This window comes from Eulemur rufifrons, chromosome 11 (genome assembly GCF_041146395.1).
Source record: "Eulemur rufifrons isolate Redbay chromosome 11, OSU_ERuf_1, whole genome shotgun sequence".
NCBI lineage: Eukaryota > Metazoa > Chordata > Mammalia > Primates > Lemuridae > Eulemur > Eulemur rufifrons.
The window spans coordinates 1,282,891-1,302,018 of NC_090993.1; the positions used below are offsets into that span (position 1 = coordinate 1,282,891).

The 19,128-nt window shown below is 57.7% G+C and overlaps 1 protein-coding gene across 1 annotated transcript in view; it reads left to right on the forward strand.

Annotated features, from left to right (window-relative positions):
- Positions 1-8,777: 8,777 nt before the first annotated feature.
- LOC138393376 (calpain-2 catalytic subunit) overlaps positions 8,778-19,128 on the forward strand; it is a 36,598-nt gene continuing 26,247 nt past the window's right edge. The window contains exons 1-2 of the mRNA XM_069484499.1: positions 8,778-9,078; positions 13,587-13,656. Of these exons, the coding sequence (XP_069340600.1) occupies positions 8,842-9,078; positions 13,587-13,656 (307 nt within the window). The 5' untranslated portion in view covers positions 8,778-8,841. The remainder of the gene's footprint in view (positions 9,079-13,586; positions 13,657-19,128) is intronic.

Here is a 19,128-nt window from a genome sequence, read left to right on the forward strand (position 1 = left end):
TTTTCCTAGTAGTATGGGTTAGCAGTTCTGAAACTACTTTCTGTGTATTCTTGGATTAAATAAATGAATGAATATATTTAGAAGGATGAAAGGCATATTTCTTATTATTGGAGAAAAGAATTACAAATACGGAAAGAGGGAAACTTACGAGGGCTTTGGGACCTGTCGCCTGAGGCCCACGGCGATACATTTTGCCAGTCGCTGACGCTGAAAAGTATCAAAGTTCTTCCCAACGGAGAGATTTCCTTTTCCGCATCCAAATTCAGATTTTCCTCGCTTGGAAATGCCAACCCCGCACTTGGCCACGCGAGGGCGCCAACGCCACGTCCAAGAGGCCTTCGGCGGCGCCATGTTCCCCTGGTCATGTGACCGGGCTGTGACGTCACCGCCATTGTGCACAATGGCGAGCAGGGTTAGGTGTAAAGACTTGACTATCGGCTTGTGTATTTTTTTTTTTTTTTGGTTTTTTTTTTTTTTTTTTTTGGTTTTTTATTTTATGTTTTTTTTCTATTTTAAAAGCAAATGGTTTTTTGTTTTTTGAGACAGAGTCTCGCTTTGTTGCCCGGGCTAGAGTGAGTGCCGTGGCGTCAGCCTAGCTCACAGCAACCTCAGACTCCTGGGCTCGAGCGATCCTCCTGCCTCAGCCTCCCGAGTAGCTGGGACTACAGGCATGCACCACCATGCCCGGCTAATTTTTTCTGTATATATTTTTAGTTGTCCAGCTAATTTCTTTCTATTTTTAGTAGAGACGGGGTCTTGCTCTTGCTCAGGCTGGTCTCGAACTCCTGACCTCAAGCGATCCTCCCGCCTCGGCCTCCCAGAGTGCTGGGATGACAGGCGTGAGCCACCACGCCCGGCCAGCCGGTTTGTTTTTGTTGTTCAGGAAGTCCTGGCGATTGTTAAAACTCTCCAGGACGCGAACAAATCATCCCAACTCCACAAAAGGGTGGCGAGAGTCATTTCTGTCCCGCGAGAGCCTGCAGGCCTGCGGTGCGGGGATCAGCCTGCGGGCTGCCTCCCCGCCAGTGGGGACGGACGGGGGAAACTGCAGGGCCTGTTGTCTTCGGAAGGAGCCACCTCCCTCTCCACCAGGGGCTCCTCTGAGGGGTGGAGGGTCTGCATTCTTGACCAGAGCTCTGCTGTCAGGAAGGAGCCTCCATGGCCCCCCGAACGCCTGCCGTGGGGCTGGGGGGCTTCTCCACCAAAGCTGCCTGGGCCCACCCCTCCCCGCCCAGCCTGACCGCCACACTCACGCCCTTAGCCCTGCGGCGGCCCTTCCGTCGCCCTTACGAGGCCCCACAGCGTCCAGTCCGGCCTCACCTCCCAGCCTCTCCTCTGGCCCTTGACAAAGAGTCTCTGCCGGGCCGAACTTTACTGAGGCTCCTGAACCTTCTCCTCCTCCCATCTGTGCACTTCCTTGTCTAATCCAGTTTTAGCAAAGAACCCTGCTGCGTCAGTGTAGCCAGAACCCCCACCCTCAATATCCAATCAATCACCCCCAATACCTGAGTGGGGTCCTGTTCATTTGCCCCCTGCCCAAGGGAAAGCCAAGACCCTTTTATGACCGCCAGCTCGGTGGCTCCAGAGTGGCAATTATAGAGAAGCAAACGGGGGGACAGTGGCTAATTATTATCATTTTTAGCTAGGCCTGTGCCTCATTTTTAGCTAGGCCCTTACCTCGATTCTCACCTTGCACCCGTTTATCAATTTGCAGAGGCGGTTTCAGTTCCTCGTCCTCCACCAGCCGACGGTGACGTCTGACCCCCTGGCCTGTCTTCAGCAAGAATCCTATTAGGGTGGTTTAGCCTGAGTCCCCCTTACCCCAGATGTTTCCTCTTAGTAATCTGCTGTCCACCGACCCCCACCCTGCTCCTTGGCTATAACCCCCCACTTGTTGAGCCCAGTTTTTGCCCCCGGCTGCAGAATGCCATCGCGGTGGTCCCCGTACCTATCGCGATGGTCCCGAATGAAGTCTTCCTTATCGTACCTTAACAAGTGTCACTGCATAATTTTTGGACCCCCGCCCCACATTACCATCAGCACCACCCCCAGCACCCCACTCCCAGCACCCCCCGCCCACTCCGTATCCCCGTGCACAGAATTCTCAGGAGGCCCAGGGAGTTGTCAGGGTTTCCGTGGCTTCCGGGACTTTGTCGTTGGCCCCAGATGCCCCAGTTGGCAAGGGGACATTGAAGCTGGGCTGTGTGTTGACGGCCAGGCTGGCCCCAGAGATCCCCAGAGATCTCCTCAGCTCCGCACCCCTCCGCGCCCACACCGGCACCCGCACCCCAGGGGTGCACCGGGCAGCCCCGAGAGCGCGAGGAAGTGCAGCGGCAGATGCTCACGGAGCCTCGGTCCTGCGACATTCTTGACCTTTCTCCTGGAGTAGACACGAGCTCCCCACCCTGGGCAGGAATCTTCTGGTTCTCTTGTAAAGAGGGATGGTGCATCCCACGCCACCCCAAACAGAGACGTCTGGTGCATCCCACCCCACCCCAAACACAGACGTCCGGAACAATCCTGGTGGATGTCAAATCTGGGCTCCTTAAAACTCTCAATTCGGGGACGCCTTTAGCAGGACAGAGGGCCCCCCGCGGCACTTCCCCCACCCTGTATCAATGACGCTGACGCTGAAGATGCCAACAGGCCCTGCCGTGGGAAAGCTTTGCGCCTACGGTCCGCATTCATCAAACCTCTGCGAGGCCCCCACCAGGTGCCGGGCGCTGTGCCAGGATCGCAGAGGCGAGTGAGGAAGACACGGTCTCTCCATTTCAGAAACGGGCAGGCTGGCGGGAGTCAGACAGGTGAGCACTTGTAGCACAGGTGACCCGTGCTCTAACGGGAGTCACAGAAGAAAACGCTAAGGTGACAGCCCTGATTACTCAACACTGTGCTTTCTGATCTCTTCTCAAGCCCACATCACGGATCATGCGTTAGACAGCAGTTAGGTCTTGACATGACTTGCATTTCTGATCAGTCCACAACCCGCCTGGGTGGAAAGAGACTCTCCGAAGACGCTCCCTTCTGAGTGTGAGTCAGGAGGCAGAGGCCTCCCCGGCACGGCTGGGTCAGAGGCCGGGTGACTGGGCCCCCGACACACCCAGCGCCCAGCAGGCTGGGCTCAGCGTGAGGAACGCGACCTCCTGGCTCCAGCCCTCCCCGCGGCTGCTGGAGCTGGGCGGTCACAGCCCACCCCTGGCCCCGGCTTCCCACTGCAGTTAAACTGCGTGAGAGGGGACAGCCCTGGCCTGCTCTTCCTCCTCTAAGCCCGTGCGGCTGTGATTGTCCTGGTTGCTGCTAGGAGCTCGGCAATCTCTGTGCTCTGAGTCAGAAGCTGTTGTGGCCGCCTCGCCAAGATGTGACTCAGACCCAGACTCAGCTCTTTGGGCCCGTTTGTGAAATTCCCTTATTTGGCCCCCGCAGGGTTTCTGTGTCCTCCCTGGAGAACCGACGGGCAGAGCCTCTCTCTGGGCCAAGGGGGACCTGGTTGCCCGGCGCTCGGACCCCGACGGCCTGGGCTGGCTCCGTCACTGACCGGCGCGTCCTCAGGAGGGCTGAGTGTCATTCCTGGCCTCCTTACCACGTGAACTTGGGCGTACATCTGCGGCAGGGGTCTGGAATTTCCACGTGGGAGGGACTTAGGACTGAAAAAATGTGGGTGATAGATGGAGTTTGGGGTCAGGGGGATGGGGCTTGTCTTGTAGCTGTTTTTGCTTAGTAAGCACCCCGTTGTTGCTTAGCAACATATTTATCTGAGGTCTTGGGGCCACTGCTGATGGAAATTATGTGCGGGGCCAGCATCTCGGCACCCTGAGGGGCTGACACTTGAGTTTGCCATTTCCCGTGGGGTGGAGAAAGTGTATTTCCCTGTATCTGTCTCCTATGTCAGGAAGCCTAACAGTGGAGGATTTGCCGCCGCGTGTCAAGTATTTGCGTTCCCTGCCGTGGTTCCTGATCACAACAATGATGGCACCTAGGGTTGTACGGTCCCCCAAACAGTTGCACATCCATTGTGGTTTGACACTTAAGTCAGCTCTCTGAACTATGCAAAGTCGGTATCATTTCCCCATTGTAAGAGCTGAGAGGACTGATGGTTAGCATTTTGAAACTGCAAGGAACTCCTTGCAAATACAAGATATAATTTATAGGAGTAAAGTTGTTATTGGGGGACCCCTGCGATGACAGCCCCTCGCAGAGATGGCATTTGCGGGGGAGGGGCGGCAGCAGGCAGAGGAGGGACGTGGCGCCCTGAGCCCCCACAGACCGGGAGGAGAAGCAGAGTGCCGGGAAACCGGCTTTGGAAGCCTTCTTTCTGGAGTTTTCCTCTCTCCTATTCTCAGCACCTCCCGCCTTCTTCAGCCCCTGGAAGCCCCTCCCCGCCGAGCGCTGACAGCCTGTCCAAGAACCACGCTCCAGTCACAAGGAGAGAATAAACCCTGTAACGGCTCCAGAAGAGAAAGAAACCTCCTTTCAGACAACACTGTTTTTCACAACACTGTGGAATTTATGTCCTCTCCGATCTCCTTTGGTTTCAGGTCACAGACCCGGAACAGGGAGGGGCAGGAGGCACAGGCCTTTCCGCAGCCTGGGTCTGCCGTTCCCTCTGCCCCCTCAGCTGGGGGGAGACCCCAGAGGGCTGCGGTCCGGGGATCTGGAGCCAGGCTGGCTCCGGACACACCGACTGCCGCTGCGTCGCGGGGCCTCTCCTTCCCTCAGCCATGAAATGAGGGGTAAGATTTCTCTTGACCGGCTGTGAAGATGAAGCGTGCAAATGTGTGTAAAGCTCAGGGCCTGGCCATGGAGGTGCAAAATTAAAAAGGAAGCTTTGATTAATACGTCCAGAACCTGCACAGTGTGCCTTTTTTTTTTTTTTTTTTTTTTTTGAGACAGAGTCTCACTCTGTTGCCCAGGCTAGAGTGCCGTGGCGTCAGCCTCGCTCACAGCAACCTCAGACTCCTGGGCTCAAGCGATCCTCCTGCCTCAGCCTCCCAAGTAGCTGGGACTACAGGCGCGTGCCACCACGCCCGGCTAATTTTTCTATTTTTAGTAGAGATAAGGTCTCGCTCTTGCTCAGGCTGGTCTCGAACTCCTGACCTCAAGGGATCCTCCCGCCTCAGCCTCCCAGAGTGCTAGGATGACAGGCGTGAGGCACCGCGCCCGGCCAGATTGTGCCTCTGATACAGCTCAAACATCCAGGGCCATGGAGTTGGTATGGCTACGTGTTTTACTTTTGCCTGGAGAAAATAATCTAAAGAAAAATGCTACAAAGAGAGCCCTTGCTATAGCCCTCTGACACACACACACATTCCGATTCTCCTACTCATTCTCTCTCTCTCCCCCTCTCCTCTCTTCCCCGCTATCATTTGCTTATGACGATGGCCCAAGCCCAGGCAGTTTGGGATAAACCCAGATGCTCCTGACGCACCCTGCCCTTGGGGCTGGATGACTCAGCCTAGGAAGGGTTTCCACTTTTCCACAGCGGTGCGGTGGAGTGTGCGGTGGAGTGTGCGTCTGTCTGTGCCCGCGTGCTCCGTGGAAGGGGTCGTGTGGTCAGAGAAAGAGGAGACTCTGCTGGGGCTGCTGAGATAACAGAGTGCGAGAGGCTCTGGGAAGCGCGATACAGACAGCAGTATTTGCTCAGGTCTGAAAACCGGACCTTGTCCAGATGGTGGGCGCAGCAATCATCGCGTGTGTTTGCAGATAAACTTTGGTGACTTAGGACAGCCGAAGGCCCTGGCTGAACAGAGTCCTGTGTGCACAGCGTGTCCTAGAAGTCTGGCAAGGTCAGCTGCCGGGCTGCACCCAGAGGGCGTTGCCCGGCTAAGGAAAGGGAAGTTCGGGGTGGGCCAGGAGGTTCTCTGCCTGCGGGCTGCATGCAGCTTCTGATTAGACTGGAACGGCAGATCCAGTCTGCCCGCTTGCTGCTGGAAGGACTTGGGAGAGAAACCACCTCCGCCTGCCCAGGAAGAGGCCCTTCTCCAGGGATGGGCTGGCCCGAGATTAGCAGGAGCGGAAGGCTGGGCTCTGCCACCCTGGCAGGGTGGGCGGGCTTTCTCCCGGGAGCCCAGATCCTAGAAGCAATCAGGGTGGGGCCCGTGGGGATCAGACAGTGGAACAATCAACAGTTTCCAGGGAAGGGCCGTCTCTGTCCTCTGTTCCCAGTTGCGATGGTGTCATAAAACTCTTGCAGCAGAAACCCATGAGCTAGAAACCAATTCCTCGTCCCCATCTCTGGATTCAGAGTCCAGAGTGCTAAGGGTGTCACAGAGGAACCTGGGTCCCCATCTCACTCGCAAGTACAGAAAGCAGAGCCTGGTGGCAGGCAGTGGCACCCGTCCATCAGGCATCGTGCCCGGACTTACAAAACGGAGATGGAGGCTGTCAAATCGAAATAAATCCGGGCTCTGATAGGGAGAGACTTTCATTAGAAGGACAGACCATTGCAATAGGGAGAATCTGCGACCATCCCAAAATCAAACAGAAAAAGGGTTTTGTATTTTTTTCCCTAGGGTAAGGAGGGGCGAGCAGAGATAAGCAGACTCTGGAAGGATGCTGGAGGAGGAAGGGGAAATGACCAGTGAGGTCTGACGGGAAAAGGGTCTCGCTGTGTTCAGCCAATTCCCCGGAGAAGCTGACGGGGGCCGGGGGACACTCCAATTCTCTGTGCTTGCTCGGGTTGGGGGGCAACTGAGTTCAGGGCCCTGAGAGAAAGCGAGAACCCTGACTGCAGTGTGGTCAAGCAAAGCAGGGGGCAAGTAACGGGCAACCGTGGACATTTGGCTCTGCTTTCTGTGCCTGCGAGTGAGATGGGGACCCAGGTTCCTCTTTGACACCCTTAGCACTCTGGACTCTGAATCCAGAGATGGGGACGCAGGCATTGGTTTCTAGCTCATGGGTTTCTGGTGCAAGGGTTTTATGACACCATCGCAACTGGGAACAGAGGACAGAGACGGCCCTTCCCTGGAAACTGTTGATTGTTCCACTGGACATTTGGCTAAGGGCAAGGATAGATGGGCCAGGGGAGAATATTAGTAAAGGTAATTTTTTTTAAAAAATAAAAAAGGTAAAATTATGATTCTCATATTGCTATAAAACGAACACATTTTAAATATTTCCTTTAACTCACTGAGTAGATGAGGCAACCTGGCAGATATTATAACCAGTTCAAAGGAGAATTCAAAGACGCATAATTAATATAGATTTAAGAATTTAAAAAAAATTTTTTTAGAGACAGGGTCTTGCTCTGTCACCCAGGCTGGAGTGCAGTGGCGTGATCACAGCTCACAGCAACCTCAAACTCCCGGCCTCAAGTGATCCTCCCGCCTCAGCCTCCCAAAGTGCTGGGAATACAGGCGCCTGGTTGAGTTGAGAATATTGAAATCAAATGTGCAAGTAGACAAAAAACTGGCTCCTCCACAGGGGCGAAAGTAGCACCTCCACTGGACAGAATTCATTTACACAGCTTTAGAAAAAGTATTTCGCATTGCACTGTTATCAACAACTTAGAGTTACAAAATAATTCAAAAACGAGGAAAAGCTAGAACCAGATAAGCTGGAGGGAGGTGAGCTAAACCATGGTTTCTCAGCCTCAGTCTTACCGACATTCTGGACTAGATTTTTTTTTTTTTTCTGGTGAGGAGCTGTCCTGGGCGTTGTACGATGTTAACAGCATGCCTGGCTTCTAGATAAAGGCCGGTAGCACCACCTCTCCCAGCTGTGACAATAGAAAAGGTCTCCAGACATGGCCAAATGTCCCCTGGGTTGGGATGGGAACAGAACTGCCTCCAGTTGAGAATCACGGCTTTGAACAAGGCATAGTTTTCCCCTGGAACTCAGGATTCTTCCCCGTGACGGAGAGGAGGGAGAGGAGGTGATGTCTCCAGATCTGCGCCGCGTGGCACACACCCGCGTCTCCGTGTGCGAGCTGAGAGTCACATGCCGTCTCCGCCACAGACTGGCTACAGGCGCCGACACGGGCATATTCTAAACGCTCTCTCAATACTAACCCAATTAATTGTCCCCGTTAAATCTGAGTTTCAGCTAAACAATGAACTGTACTTTTCTTTTGGTATAAGTATGCCCCATGCAATATTTGAGACCTACATACACTGAGACGGTATCCATGGTTTAGCTGAAATTCTAATTTAACTGGGAAAACTGCTTTTCTATCTGCCAGATCTAACCACCTTATTATCTGTGATCGAGTAGCTGACCAGGAACTGCAGCATGTGATTCCAGCAGGCCTTGGTGGCGTAGCATCCTTGCCCTGCCTGGGCTAGTTGTGCGACATGGTAATGTCATTTGGCCCCTTGCGAGGCTCCGTTCTCTCCCGTGTAAGCTGGGGACGGTCCCAGCACCCTCCTCCCAGAGTTGCGGGGAGCATTAGGTGAGACAGCGTGTGCAGAGCTGGGCCCGGCGGACGGTGGCTAGTTCGGTCTCCTGGACTCTACTCCCCGCGGCCACCGACTCGCCGGGTGTTCTCCGGAGAGGCACGACTACCCCGGCCTTCCTCCCCAGGGGTGGGACGCGGGCGATCGCTTGGGGTCTGCGCCCCCAGGGTCGCGCCCGGACGCGCGAGTGTCCGCTCGGCCGCGCCGTCCCCGCCGCAGCCCGCAGAGGGCAGCAGCGGCCCGGGCTGCCGCGGTCCCGCCGCCGGCGCCGCGCAGGCCTCGTCCCGGGCCGGGCGCCCAGCAGGCCGGGAGCGGCCGAGGCCACACCCCGCGGGCCGGGCTCTTCCCGCCGGTGAATCAGCGCCCGCAGCGCTGGGAGCGCGCCGGGCCTGCCGCGCCCCAGCCGAGCGCAGCCGGCCGACCTCGCAGTGCGCAACGCGGGCTCCGCACCATGGCGGGCATCGCGGCCAAGCTGGCGCGGGACCGGGAGGCGGCCGAGGGGCTGGGCTCGCACGAGAGGGCCGTCAAGTACCTGAACCAGGACTACGGGGCGCTGCGGGACGAGTGCCTGGAGGCCGGGACGCTCTTTCAGGACCCCGCCTTCCCCGCCATCGCGTCGTCCCTGGGCTTCAAGGAGCTGGGACCCTACTCCAGCAAAACCCGGGGCATCGAGTGGAAGCGACCCACGGTAGGCGGCGCGCGCGCGGGCGGGCGGGGTGGGGTGCAGGCCGCGTCCGGCCCCCCGCTGGCCTGCGTTCCCCCGAGCGGGCCCGTCCCCTCCCCCACCCGCCAGGCTTCCCGGGACCGACCGGGCGTCACTGTCCTCAAATCCCAGCAGCAGGGCCTGCAGGGGAGCCGCCTTCGGGCTGCGCAGAAACTTGGGGTGACGCAAAGCAGCCGCAGGGAAACTTTTACCGGGTTCTGGTGGGAGGGGACGTGGGTCTGCGGGAAAAGGGGGGCAGACAATTCCCCACGAGCGGAAAGTGGTCTCTCACTCGGGCTCTGTCTGCTTCAGCAGGGGACAGGCCACAGCCTGGTCGTTTTGTGACTAAGGATTGTCTCATACAGTCCTGGTGGTCAGATTTATCCAATCCGAGTTTCTTGTTTATTTTTCCAAAGCGGAGCAAGGGAACCAGTTACACCGGCAGTTAACAAAGGGCACGGGTCCTCCAAGCAGCCAGTGTCTCATCAGGTGCCACCGGCCCAGGATGCTCAGGGGGACCTCAGGGACCCTCCAAGGGCCCCTATCCTGCCCCTCAGGGTCTTTGTCCCCAGCCCTCCCAGGCCTTGGGACAACTTCTGCTCCCTCATCTGCTTGTCCATTCTGTTTCCCCTGGAATCCCTGCCGGCTCCCTCCTTAGGGGACACTTCCCAGGGCTTCCCCCACCGCACCTGGGAAAACTTCCTGGGAAATTCAACATCTAGATTCCCATTATAAGAACAAGCCTTCCTGCTCTCCCCCCAGGCCACCCTCTACTGCCCCCAATCCAGCCCATGGGCAGCGAGAGCCGCAGGAAATGCCCTAGACGGGGACTCAGAGCACTTGGGTTCTCGTCCCTGCTACCCCGTCGGTGCCCTGGGTGAGCATCTAACCTCTGTGCCTCCATTTCCTCATTTGGAGGAAAAGGTGATGCCGAGATACCGGCAGTCCCTCTTCCCCGGCTCACCAGGCCTAGCCGTCTCCCCCCCCCAACCGCCCCCCGACCCCCCGACCCCCGACCTCCTTTCAGTCTCTCCAAAGACCGGTTCTCTCCTGCCTCGGCCGCTCACCTGCCAGGCATGCCTTACCTGGGTCAGTGCAGTCTGGTTCACGCTCGTTCCTCGGGACTTAGTCATCTGTCCCCTCCCCAGAGAGGTCTGTCCTGACCATTCTTAGCAATCACGTCCCCGCCCGTAATTCTCTAGCACTGCGCCCTGCCGATCTCCCTCACAGCAGCGTCAGGATTTATGGATGTAATGACATGGATTTGTCCTTCCGACTGAGCTGCGGGGACCGTGGGTGTGTTGTTCACCAACATATGCCCAGCGCCCAGCACGGCTAACGCCTCTTCACAGGATCCATGGAACAGCATTTACTGAGTGCCTGCTGGATGCCAGGCACTGTCCTGAGTGCTTGGGACATACACCAGGGAGCACAAGGGACAGTGACTGTTTACAGAATGAATGAATGCCGGATATAACGAGCCTCGAATGACATTACGGTTGGGAAAGTGATACACAAACAAGAGAATGTGTTCGCCTGGCATTTGTGTAGCACTTTACAGTTTGTGCGGTGAATTCACACGCTAATTCGCTTATCCTTTCATGCATTCATTGAATACCTACTGTATGCCAGGCACAGTGCATATCGTTTTTGCTTCTGAAGACTTTAGAGATTAGCGAAGGGAATCGGACAGGTACCGACAGGTGGACACGCCTGTAGGACTTTTGGATGAAGAAACAGGGATGTAGGGCCGTTTCAGGGCCCCGGCTTAGGGCGGGCAGCCCGTGCACCGCACAAGCAAGAGGAGTGTGGCTTTTATTGTCTCTGCTCATCAGCTGAAGCCACTGAGGCCTGGGAAGGTTAAATATTTGCCAGTGGCAAACAGATGTCCGGGTTGGAGCCAGGACTGTGTCCAGCCTGTGTGTGTTTAGAGCCCGTCCCTTGTGGCTGTCCTCTGTCTCTGTCCTGCCTTCTCAAACACTGCCGGGGGCACGCAAGGGACAGAAAACCGTTTCCGCAGGATTTGGACGTTAGCAAGTCGTTGGTGACTTTAGCGGAGCAATTTCAATGACAGGTGACACCAGAGGCCAGATGGCTGCAGACTCCAAAGCAAGGGAACTGGAAATGAAGAACGTGGTTGACTCATTCAAGAAGGTGCCTGTGGAGAGAGACAGACAGACAGACAGACAGAGAAACGGGACTGGGGGTTCCAGAGGCTGTTTCTCCAGATAAGAGCAGCTTGAATGTGTTCTGTGTCGAGTCACCAGAGAGGAGGGGACTAAAGGCAAAGGGGAGGGATAGTGAAACAGGCCCCTGAGGACACGGGACAGCGGATTCGGATTCGGGCAGGGGAGCAGAGCTGGCTGGGACCCACCATTCCTCCTCCAGGGAGAATGGATTTCACAGCCCCGCCAGGGCGTGGCTCCGGGGCGGGAAGTGGCTAAAGTCACCGTGGGGTCCCAGGGCTGTGCGGGGGCCCAGCGAGGGGACAGCCGGCATGACCCCCACGTGGTGCGCTGGATCCTCCCCGCAGCCGGGCAGGTAGGAGCAAGGGCAGGCGCTGTCCCCACTGTCCCCTGAGAAGACGAACCTCTGAGAGGTTTATCACTCGCGTCTTTCCAGCGGGCTGAACTCAGCCTCAGCCCCGGATGCCCCGTCTCCGGCGATTATCATCAACCTCGTCAGCAGTAATAGTACCAGGCCCGCCCCACGGAGCGCCTCCCAGGGCCTGTTTGCGTAGTCGTCTCGTTCAGCCCTCGGAACAGCCTCTGGGGTGGCACAGCGCCATCCTCGCCTCACAGACGAGGACGCTGAGGCTTCGAGAGGTTAAGAGCCGAGCCAGGGTCCCGGCACCTGTGTCGTAAGTGGCAGAGCCAGGATTCCAACCCGGGTTATTAGAGCCCTGGCAAGGGCTGAATCCAAGCCCAAGCCTCTCTGACTGGCACGTCCCGTATTTCATCTGATGCCCTCCCTACATGCTGTGCACAAAGTTCGGTTTTCTGAAGCGTCTCTGAGCACCGCTCTGAACTTTGACTTCGCTGAAGAGGCTGCCAAAGGCATGAGAAAGGTTCTGGAACATAATGAGAAAATCCTGGCACACTCAGGACTGTCTTCATACTGAAGAGGCTCCCGATCTACCCCATCAGCGGGGTGAGTGCCCGGCTGGCAGGCGCTGAGTCCAGCTGACTTCATTTGTCTCGGCAGAAAAACATTCTCACTGTCCCTGCCGTCCCCGACAGCCTGACCTGGGCAGAGAGAGGCAACGCAGGGCTGAGATGACGGAAGAACCTCCACATTCCAGGCCAGGGTGGACGGGGACCTCAGTCTCCCCCAGGAAAACGTCTGCTTGGCGGAGGGGACACACCGCGGGCCACGGTGGGGGCGTGCACAGGCGACACTCGAGCAGTTGTGAGACGCAGAATGTCTCCTGCAAATCAAGGTGGCCCAAGCCGAGAGAGCCCCAGATTTGTGCCCCGACTTCCTCTGTGGCTTTGGGTGGAGCCCTTCAGAGTCAGGAAACACGGTCAGAGAGGGCTGCGGAAGGCGCCAGAATTGTTCAAGTTCCATCAGGCCGCTTGTGACAGTCACCCCTGAGGTTGTAACGCCCTTGTCACTAATCGATAGAGGCAGGGCAGGAATGGAAAGCGTCGGACCGTTAGACTCATGCGTGCAAACGCCGGTGCTGTTGGTCACTGGCGAGCTGCGTGACTTTGGACACGTCACTCTCCCTCCTTGAGCTGTTTCCGCACCTGCAAAACGGGGGTGACACCCACCTTGTGTTCCTGGGAGGGCTGTGTGAGATGCAGTTCCAGGCACAGTATCTGATGTACAGCGGGCACAGAATATTGGGGTGCCCCAAGTACCATGGCCCTGTGGAAGAATCCAGAAGGGCTAGACCCACTCCCCTGCCCCCGAAAGGGTATGTGTTAGAAAGAGGGGGTGATACTCACGAGCACCCCCCAGCCAGTGCACAGCTAAGCACGAAATTGCAGAGGACAAAGACTGCCGGACTCAGACTTGAAGGGAGGAGTGAGGTTTGGAGTATGAAGGAGGGCTTCACGGAGGAGGTGGCGATGAACCTGGAAATATGGGACAATGTGGAAAGGGGGGAGCCGCGTGGGAAGGGGAGGAATTCCAGGCAAGCAGATCAACTTGCACGGAGGAACGGAGGGAGGGTGCTCGTGGCGAGTGGGGAGCTCCGGAGCGCGGAGGGTCTCAACACCCGGCAGGAGAGGCTGGAGCTAATGCAGCTCTGGCCCCCGGGACGCAGCTCCGGGCTGCTTAGCGCGTGGGCTCCACCGGCTGCCCTTCTCAGCCAGGGGACCCCAGCCACCCACGGGGCCCACGGAGCAGGGGCCAAGCTAAGACTGTGACTACAGAGCTTTCCTCGGAGGGGCGGGGAGGGGGAGAAGGGGCTCGAGGCCCCACTGAGATCCTGGCGGCGGCAGCACCTGCCTGGGGGGCTGACGGCTCTCTGTGGGTCTCGTTCGCAGGAGCTCTGCGCTGACCCCCAGTTTATTGTCGGAGGAGCCACCCGCACAGACATCTGCCAAGGAGCCCTGGGTAAGTGACGGGACCCAGCGCCAGCCGGGGGGGGGGCAGGGCGGGTCGTGTCTGCAAGGCCGTGGCTGGAGGGGTGAGGATCGGTGGTGGCTTCCTCCCCTTCCCAAGCAGCTTGGAGGTTTCCACTTCCAGAAGCTCCCTGGAATGTCTTGTCCCTTAGTGGGCAGTGGTTCTGCCCCCAGCCCCGCTCTGAAGCACACAGCTGAGGCCTCCCTTGTCCCCTGCACCGGGCCAGTGGCTGAGGTCACAAAGATACTCCCACGGGGAGGAACAGGGGCTTCTGGATTTCAGGCCTTGGTCTCTGTACCTCCTGGGGCCACTATGACCAGTGGCTCACGAAACGGCTCTGGGCTGAGGCTCAGGGAGCAGGGACGGTGACTCAGTGTGGAGAGAGAGGAAACCCCAGTGCCGGCTGCTGAGAGGAAGTTAAAGCACCGGGGCATTCTCAGTGTTTGCGCGACAAGCTCACCATGGCAGCACAACAGCAGGAAGCAGATGCTCGCTGTTGTAAAGGCAACTGTAACATTCCTTTTAAGTAAAATTAGGCGGAGTAGCTGACTGCTAGGGTCTGCAGCCTTGCTCTCTGAAGCTGAGTTCCGATTTGCGTCTGGGTGTGGTGCGTGTCGAGGGTTCGAACACGCGGAGTCCCCCAGCGTCAGTATGACAGCTCCCAGGGAGTCCATGAAGCATCGACAGCCGTGCCTGCCACTGCTCTTTAAGATCCTCATAAAATCCACCCTCGCTGTTTGCGCATAATAAATGTGGGGCTGTAATTACTGCAGCAGATTATTTGCTCTGTTAAACCAGAAACCCTATTTCCTGCCATCAGCCTCAACCGGCTGCCCAGACAGGGCCGTCAGTAAAGAAACTGACCAGCTAGAGTCGTGCACCTCCTGTCTTTGCGCGCCTAGAAGTTCCGACACTCCCAGTTGTAACAGCTAATATTTAGTGAGGATATTCTACGTGCCAGACAGTAAACTAAGGCACCGGGATTATTCCCGTGTTATAGAGGAGGATGCTGAGGCCGTCCCACACCTGAAGTGCGGGCCTGGTGTATGTACAGGTGTGGTCAGTCTGATGCCAGGGCTGTGTTTAAACCCTGAGAAGGGGGCCTGGAAAAATCCCGGCCCTGAGGAATGTCAGAGGAGCCGTGTGAATCATCAGGGCAGACACAGCCTGTGAGGGAGAACACGACCCTGGTGACCTCCGGAAAGCCCAGCTGGTCTGAGCCCAGACTGCAGATTCCGGAGATGCCGGAGCACATTCTCACCTGCGGAAAACACGCCTCCCGTTCCCTCCTTCTCTCTCCAACGAAAGGTAGGGTGAAGGAGGTGACCTCAGAGACCCCCGGGCACCCAAGGTGGGTGCCCCAGGAAAATCCATTGATTAGAGAAAATGGAAATTAATGGAGCCGGAAGTTGATGGAAACTTTGACCCACCCCAGGGGCTTTAGAGAATGCAGAGACAAACGCAGCAACTGCTGAACACCCCACCCGGACTACACGTCTACTTCCAAGTTTAACAACGTCTTAAGGGCCAGACTGCAAGTGACAAATAAATGCTTTAAGTCCTGTTTACATACCACCAAGCTACTTAGAGAGGAGACAGGCAAAGCTTACATTCCTGGGAGAAATTCCCCGCCCAGGGGAATTGTAAACAAGGTGAAATGTGGACCTTTTTAAAATTTCTCAGTACTGAGTTTGAGTCTGCAATTTCTAAGGTTTTATCGCTTTGTCTTTTTCTTTTTTTTTTTTTTAAATGTCATATTGGCTGCTTTGTTCTCTTGGGCTTTTACTTTGGAGGACCCTGGTTAGGTGACAGTCTGTGAAGTGTCATTTTCTGAACGCTCACCTGATTCTGGCATGGAGGTGCAGGGTGGCGATGGGGGGTGACCATCACCAAGTCCCGACAGCCTCAGAAGCATCAGGAACGGGGGTGGCAGGGACACCAGCCCCGTGGCCAGAAATGCAAGCCGAGGCTCAGCTCTGTCGGTAGTTGGCAGACCGGGCAGGTCGTCACTCTGAACCTCAGTCTCTTCTGAAAATGGAGAGGGAAGGAGAGTGAATGGGGCGACCTCAGAGTCTCCCAGGATACGACATTCGGCTCTTCTGAAGTCAGTCCTGGTCCCTGACTGGCCGCTGCTTGTTCCCTGTGCTAGAGGGTCACGGCGCGGCGAGACCCCCTTTTATCCCCCACCTGGGATAACAGCAACGCCCATCGCCCGCAGGAACGCGAGCGACACCTATAGCGTTTCTCACTGCATCACCTCCTGTCCTCAGCCCCCGTCTACAGTAAACGCTTTCACTCCCCCTGTGCAGGTAAGAGAACCGAGGCACAGAGAAGGGAGGGTACGCTAAAGCCACACAGCTGACAACTGCCAGAGGAAGGAACCCTGATCTGGTTCCAGACCCTGCACTCTGCCCATAGCCCCGGGCTCCCCCGGCTGCCGGGCTGCTGTGCTGAGAAACGATTCTCAGCAAAATTCACTTTCTCTACCTGCTCCTTCTACCCTGAGATGGACTCAGTTCACCCAGGGGACCCGGGCAGGTGACATCCTTAGACTTGTGCCCTCCCCAGTGCCCTCCCCTCTTCCCTGCGCTGCCCAGGCGTGATCCGCCCACACGCCCCCACCCTCTTTTCCCAGAAGGCTCAGCTTCGAGGCTTCACCAGAGTAATTCAAACCACCTTTGCAGAGCTGCCCTGACAAGGAGCCTCCTGCAGTGTGGACCGCGGCTGTGCTGAGTCCACTCACTCAGCGAGAAAAATCCGCCCTTCTGGAGGAAGGAAGGGTGGAGGAAGGGTGGAGACCAGCCCTGCAGCTAAATGCGGCTCTGTAATTGCTGGTAGTAACCACAGTCTTACAGGTGACTGCCACTTGAAATGGCCCCAGGGACCCAGGAAATCCAAAGGCTGAGCTCCTGCTACCGCCGGTGGCTGGTGGCTGTCACTGGGCTGCTGTGCGTTCTCCAGGGCCCCCTGCTCCCCACACCTCACAGCCCCACAGCCCCCAAGCAGCCCCCCCCTCCCGCCACTGCGCCCCGAGGGCCTCTGGCTTCCCGTGGAAGAGCCGAGGAGGTTGGAACAGCCCAGCCCCGTTCCATGGTGACTTGGTGACATCGCTGTCTCATCTGGCCTCTGAGACGAGTGTTGGGTCAGACTTTCCCGATGCCCCACTCTTCTGATACTCTGCAACTCTAGAACCTTCTACCCCCCTTGACGGCCCCTGAACCCACACGTACCGGCTTCGGCTCCACGCGGGTCTGTGAGCAGCGGCGTCTCCGCTAAAGGGTGTGTGAGCCTCGCCCGGCGTCGGTCCCCAGTGTCAGCCGCAGAGGGGCTCCCGTCGGGGGTTCAGGAATGAAGGACTGTGTATTCCGGGAGGGCTGGCGGGATCCTGGCCAGCAATGCTGATGACGCAGCCCCAGGAGGAGGCGGCCTGGCCAGCTGGTGTGCGGTGAGGAAGCCTCCAGACCAGCACGGCCCACAGAGCCTCTAGCGATGATGGCCGTGTGGCACATCTGCTGGGGAGGCGGCTGCAAGGCATGGGGGCCACGGCTGCTGGGACGCTAGAGATAAAAGCTCCGCTACCAGGTAGTGACCAAGGGGGACGGCCAGCAGGGAACACGGGCACAGACGTGAAACCTGCAACAGGTGGCGTTCGCCTGGTCCAGGGCGGCTGAGAAAGGCCGGGGCCCCACTGAAGTCCAAGCCCGGCCCTGGTCTCCCTCCTCTCCTTACGGCCTCCCCCTGCAGCAGGAGGGAGCAGGGAGGGAGAGGCAGGGAGGGAGAGGCAGGGCACAGGTGGTTCGGATCACTTGCTCCCACGCGGTTCTGACTGCAGTTTACGGCAATGGGCGGAAAACATTTGTGCCAATGAGCGCTGGAACATGCGTGGAGTGCAGGACCTTCCCCGCGCCCCCCCTGCCCCGCCCCTCAGCCCTTGGTCTAAATGACAAGTGACTGCAGGTGCCAGAGGAGTTCCGCTTTGGGGGGATCCTTTTCTCAGCCGCTGCCCAGCCGTGAAATGAGTAAGGAAGGGACAGCCCAGGGTGACTCAGCCTCCGGCAGACCTTCCTCCCCGCCAGCTCCGAGGGGCGGCCCTAAGTCGGCTCCTGGGGTTCCTTCCCCTCCCTCCCAAGCGAAGACTCACAGCTGCCAGAGAGTGTGGCCCCCGCCACCCCCACCAGGACCTTGAGAGATCTGTCCCTTGGGGCGGGGTGTCCAGTCTGCTGGAACCCGTTGAAACTCCGCTGTCTCGGGAAGGGCAAACCTCAGCCAGGAGCGGCCTCCAGTATCTCGGTGCCTCCGTGGCTCTCTGGCTGCGGCAGGAAGGCAAAGGAGCGAAGCGGGAAGGCGAGACCCCACAGCAAGGTCTGGCATCGAGCAGCGTCTCTCAGCTAACCCATGCACGAGCTGCCTCGCTGGGCACATGTGCCCCTGTGCAGGCCTGGGGGCTGTGACCGTGACCCAGCCGGACACCGTCCCTCCCTCACTGCCCTTCTGCGGGGACTGTCCACGGGCCACCGCACTCCGGGGTGATGGTGGCGCAGGTGTGACAGAGCCCAGCGTCCCCTGGGTCCCCCAGTGGCGTCCCAGCTCTGCCTCGCCTCCTGTTTGGGAAGGAAAGACAGTGGAAGGGAAAGCAGGAGAAAACACAGAGCAAATATTCTGCTCTCCTCTTGGAAAACCGACAGCGGCCAAAAGCATTAGTAACCCAGCCGCATCCCGCCCCTGCGATGGGCCCCCGGCGGCCGCAGCCTGTGCACAGAATGACCTGCAGGACAGACACCAGCTCCGCTCTGGAAATTTACTGACATGGCCCTGAATGAATTTATCTTTTCAGCAGAGAGCGCTGGAGTTTAAAGGAGTCATTCATAAGGTCTGCCCGGGAGTGCCTGCCCCCGAGGAGGGTCTGGGCGGCCCCTTGTTGCCAGGGTCTTAGGTGAGAGCTGGAGTGGTAGGGAAGGCCTTGGAAACCTGGCTCACGGACCCCCCCAGGGGGACAAGCCCAGCCGGGGACAGTTAAACCTTTATCCAGAGAGCCGGAGTCCGGAAGGGGGAGGCTGCTGTGGTCAATGATCCAAAAATCCAACTCAGACCTCCTTTTCCTAAACAAATTAGAAGGGGTGGAGAAAGTTTGAATTTGGGGGGGATTCCCTGGGGGCCCATATGCAAAAGTGGCTTAAGTGATCTCAGCGGGTGCCCCAGGGTGGGCCTGAGACAATGTCACTAAATTGCTGTCCGAGGCTTGCTTGGTGGCTCGGGCCTGTAATCCTAGGATTTTGGGAGGCTGAGGCAGGAGGTCAGGACCAGCCTGAGCAACACGGCGAGACCTCATTCTCTAAAAAAAACAAAACAGAAACATCAGCTGGGCATCCTGGAGCGCACCTGTAGTCCCAGCTACCCGGGAGGCTGAGGCTGGAGGATCACTTGAGCCCAGGAGTTGGAGGTTGCTGTGCGCTGCGGTGACGC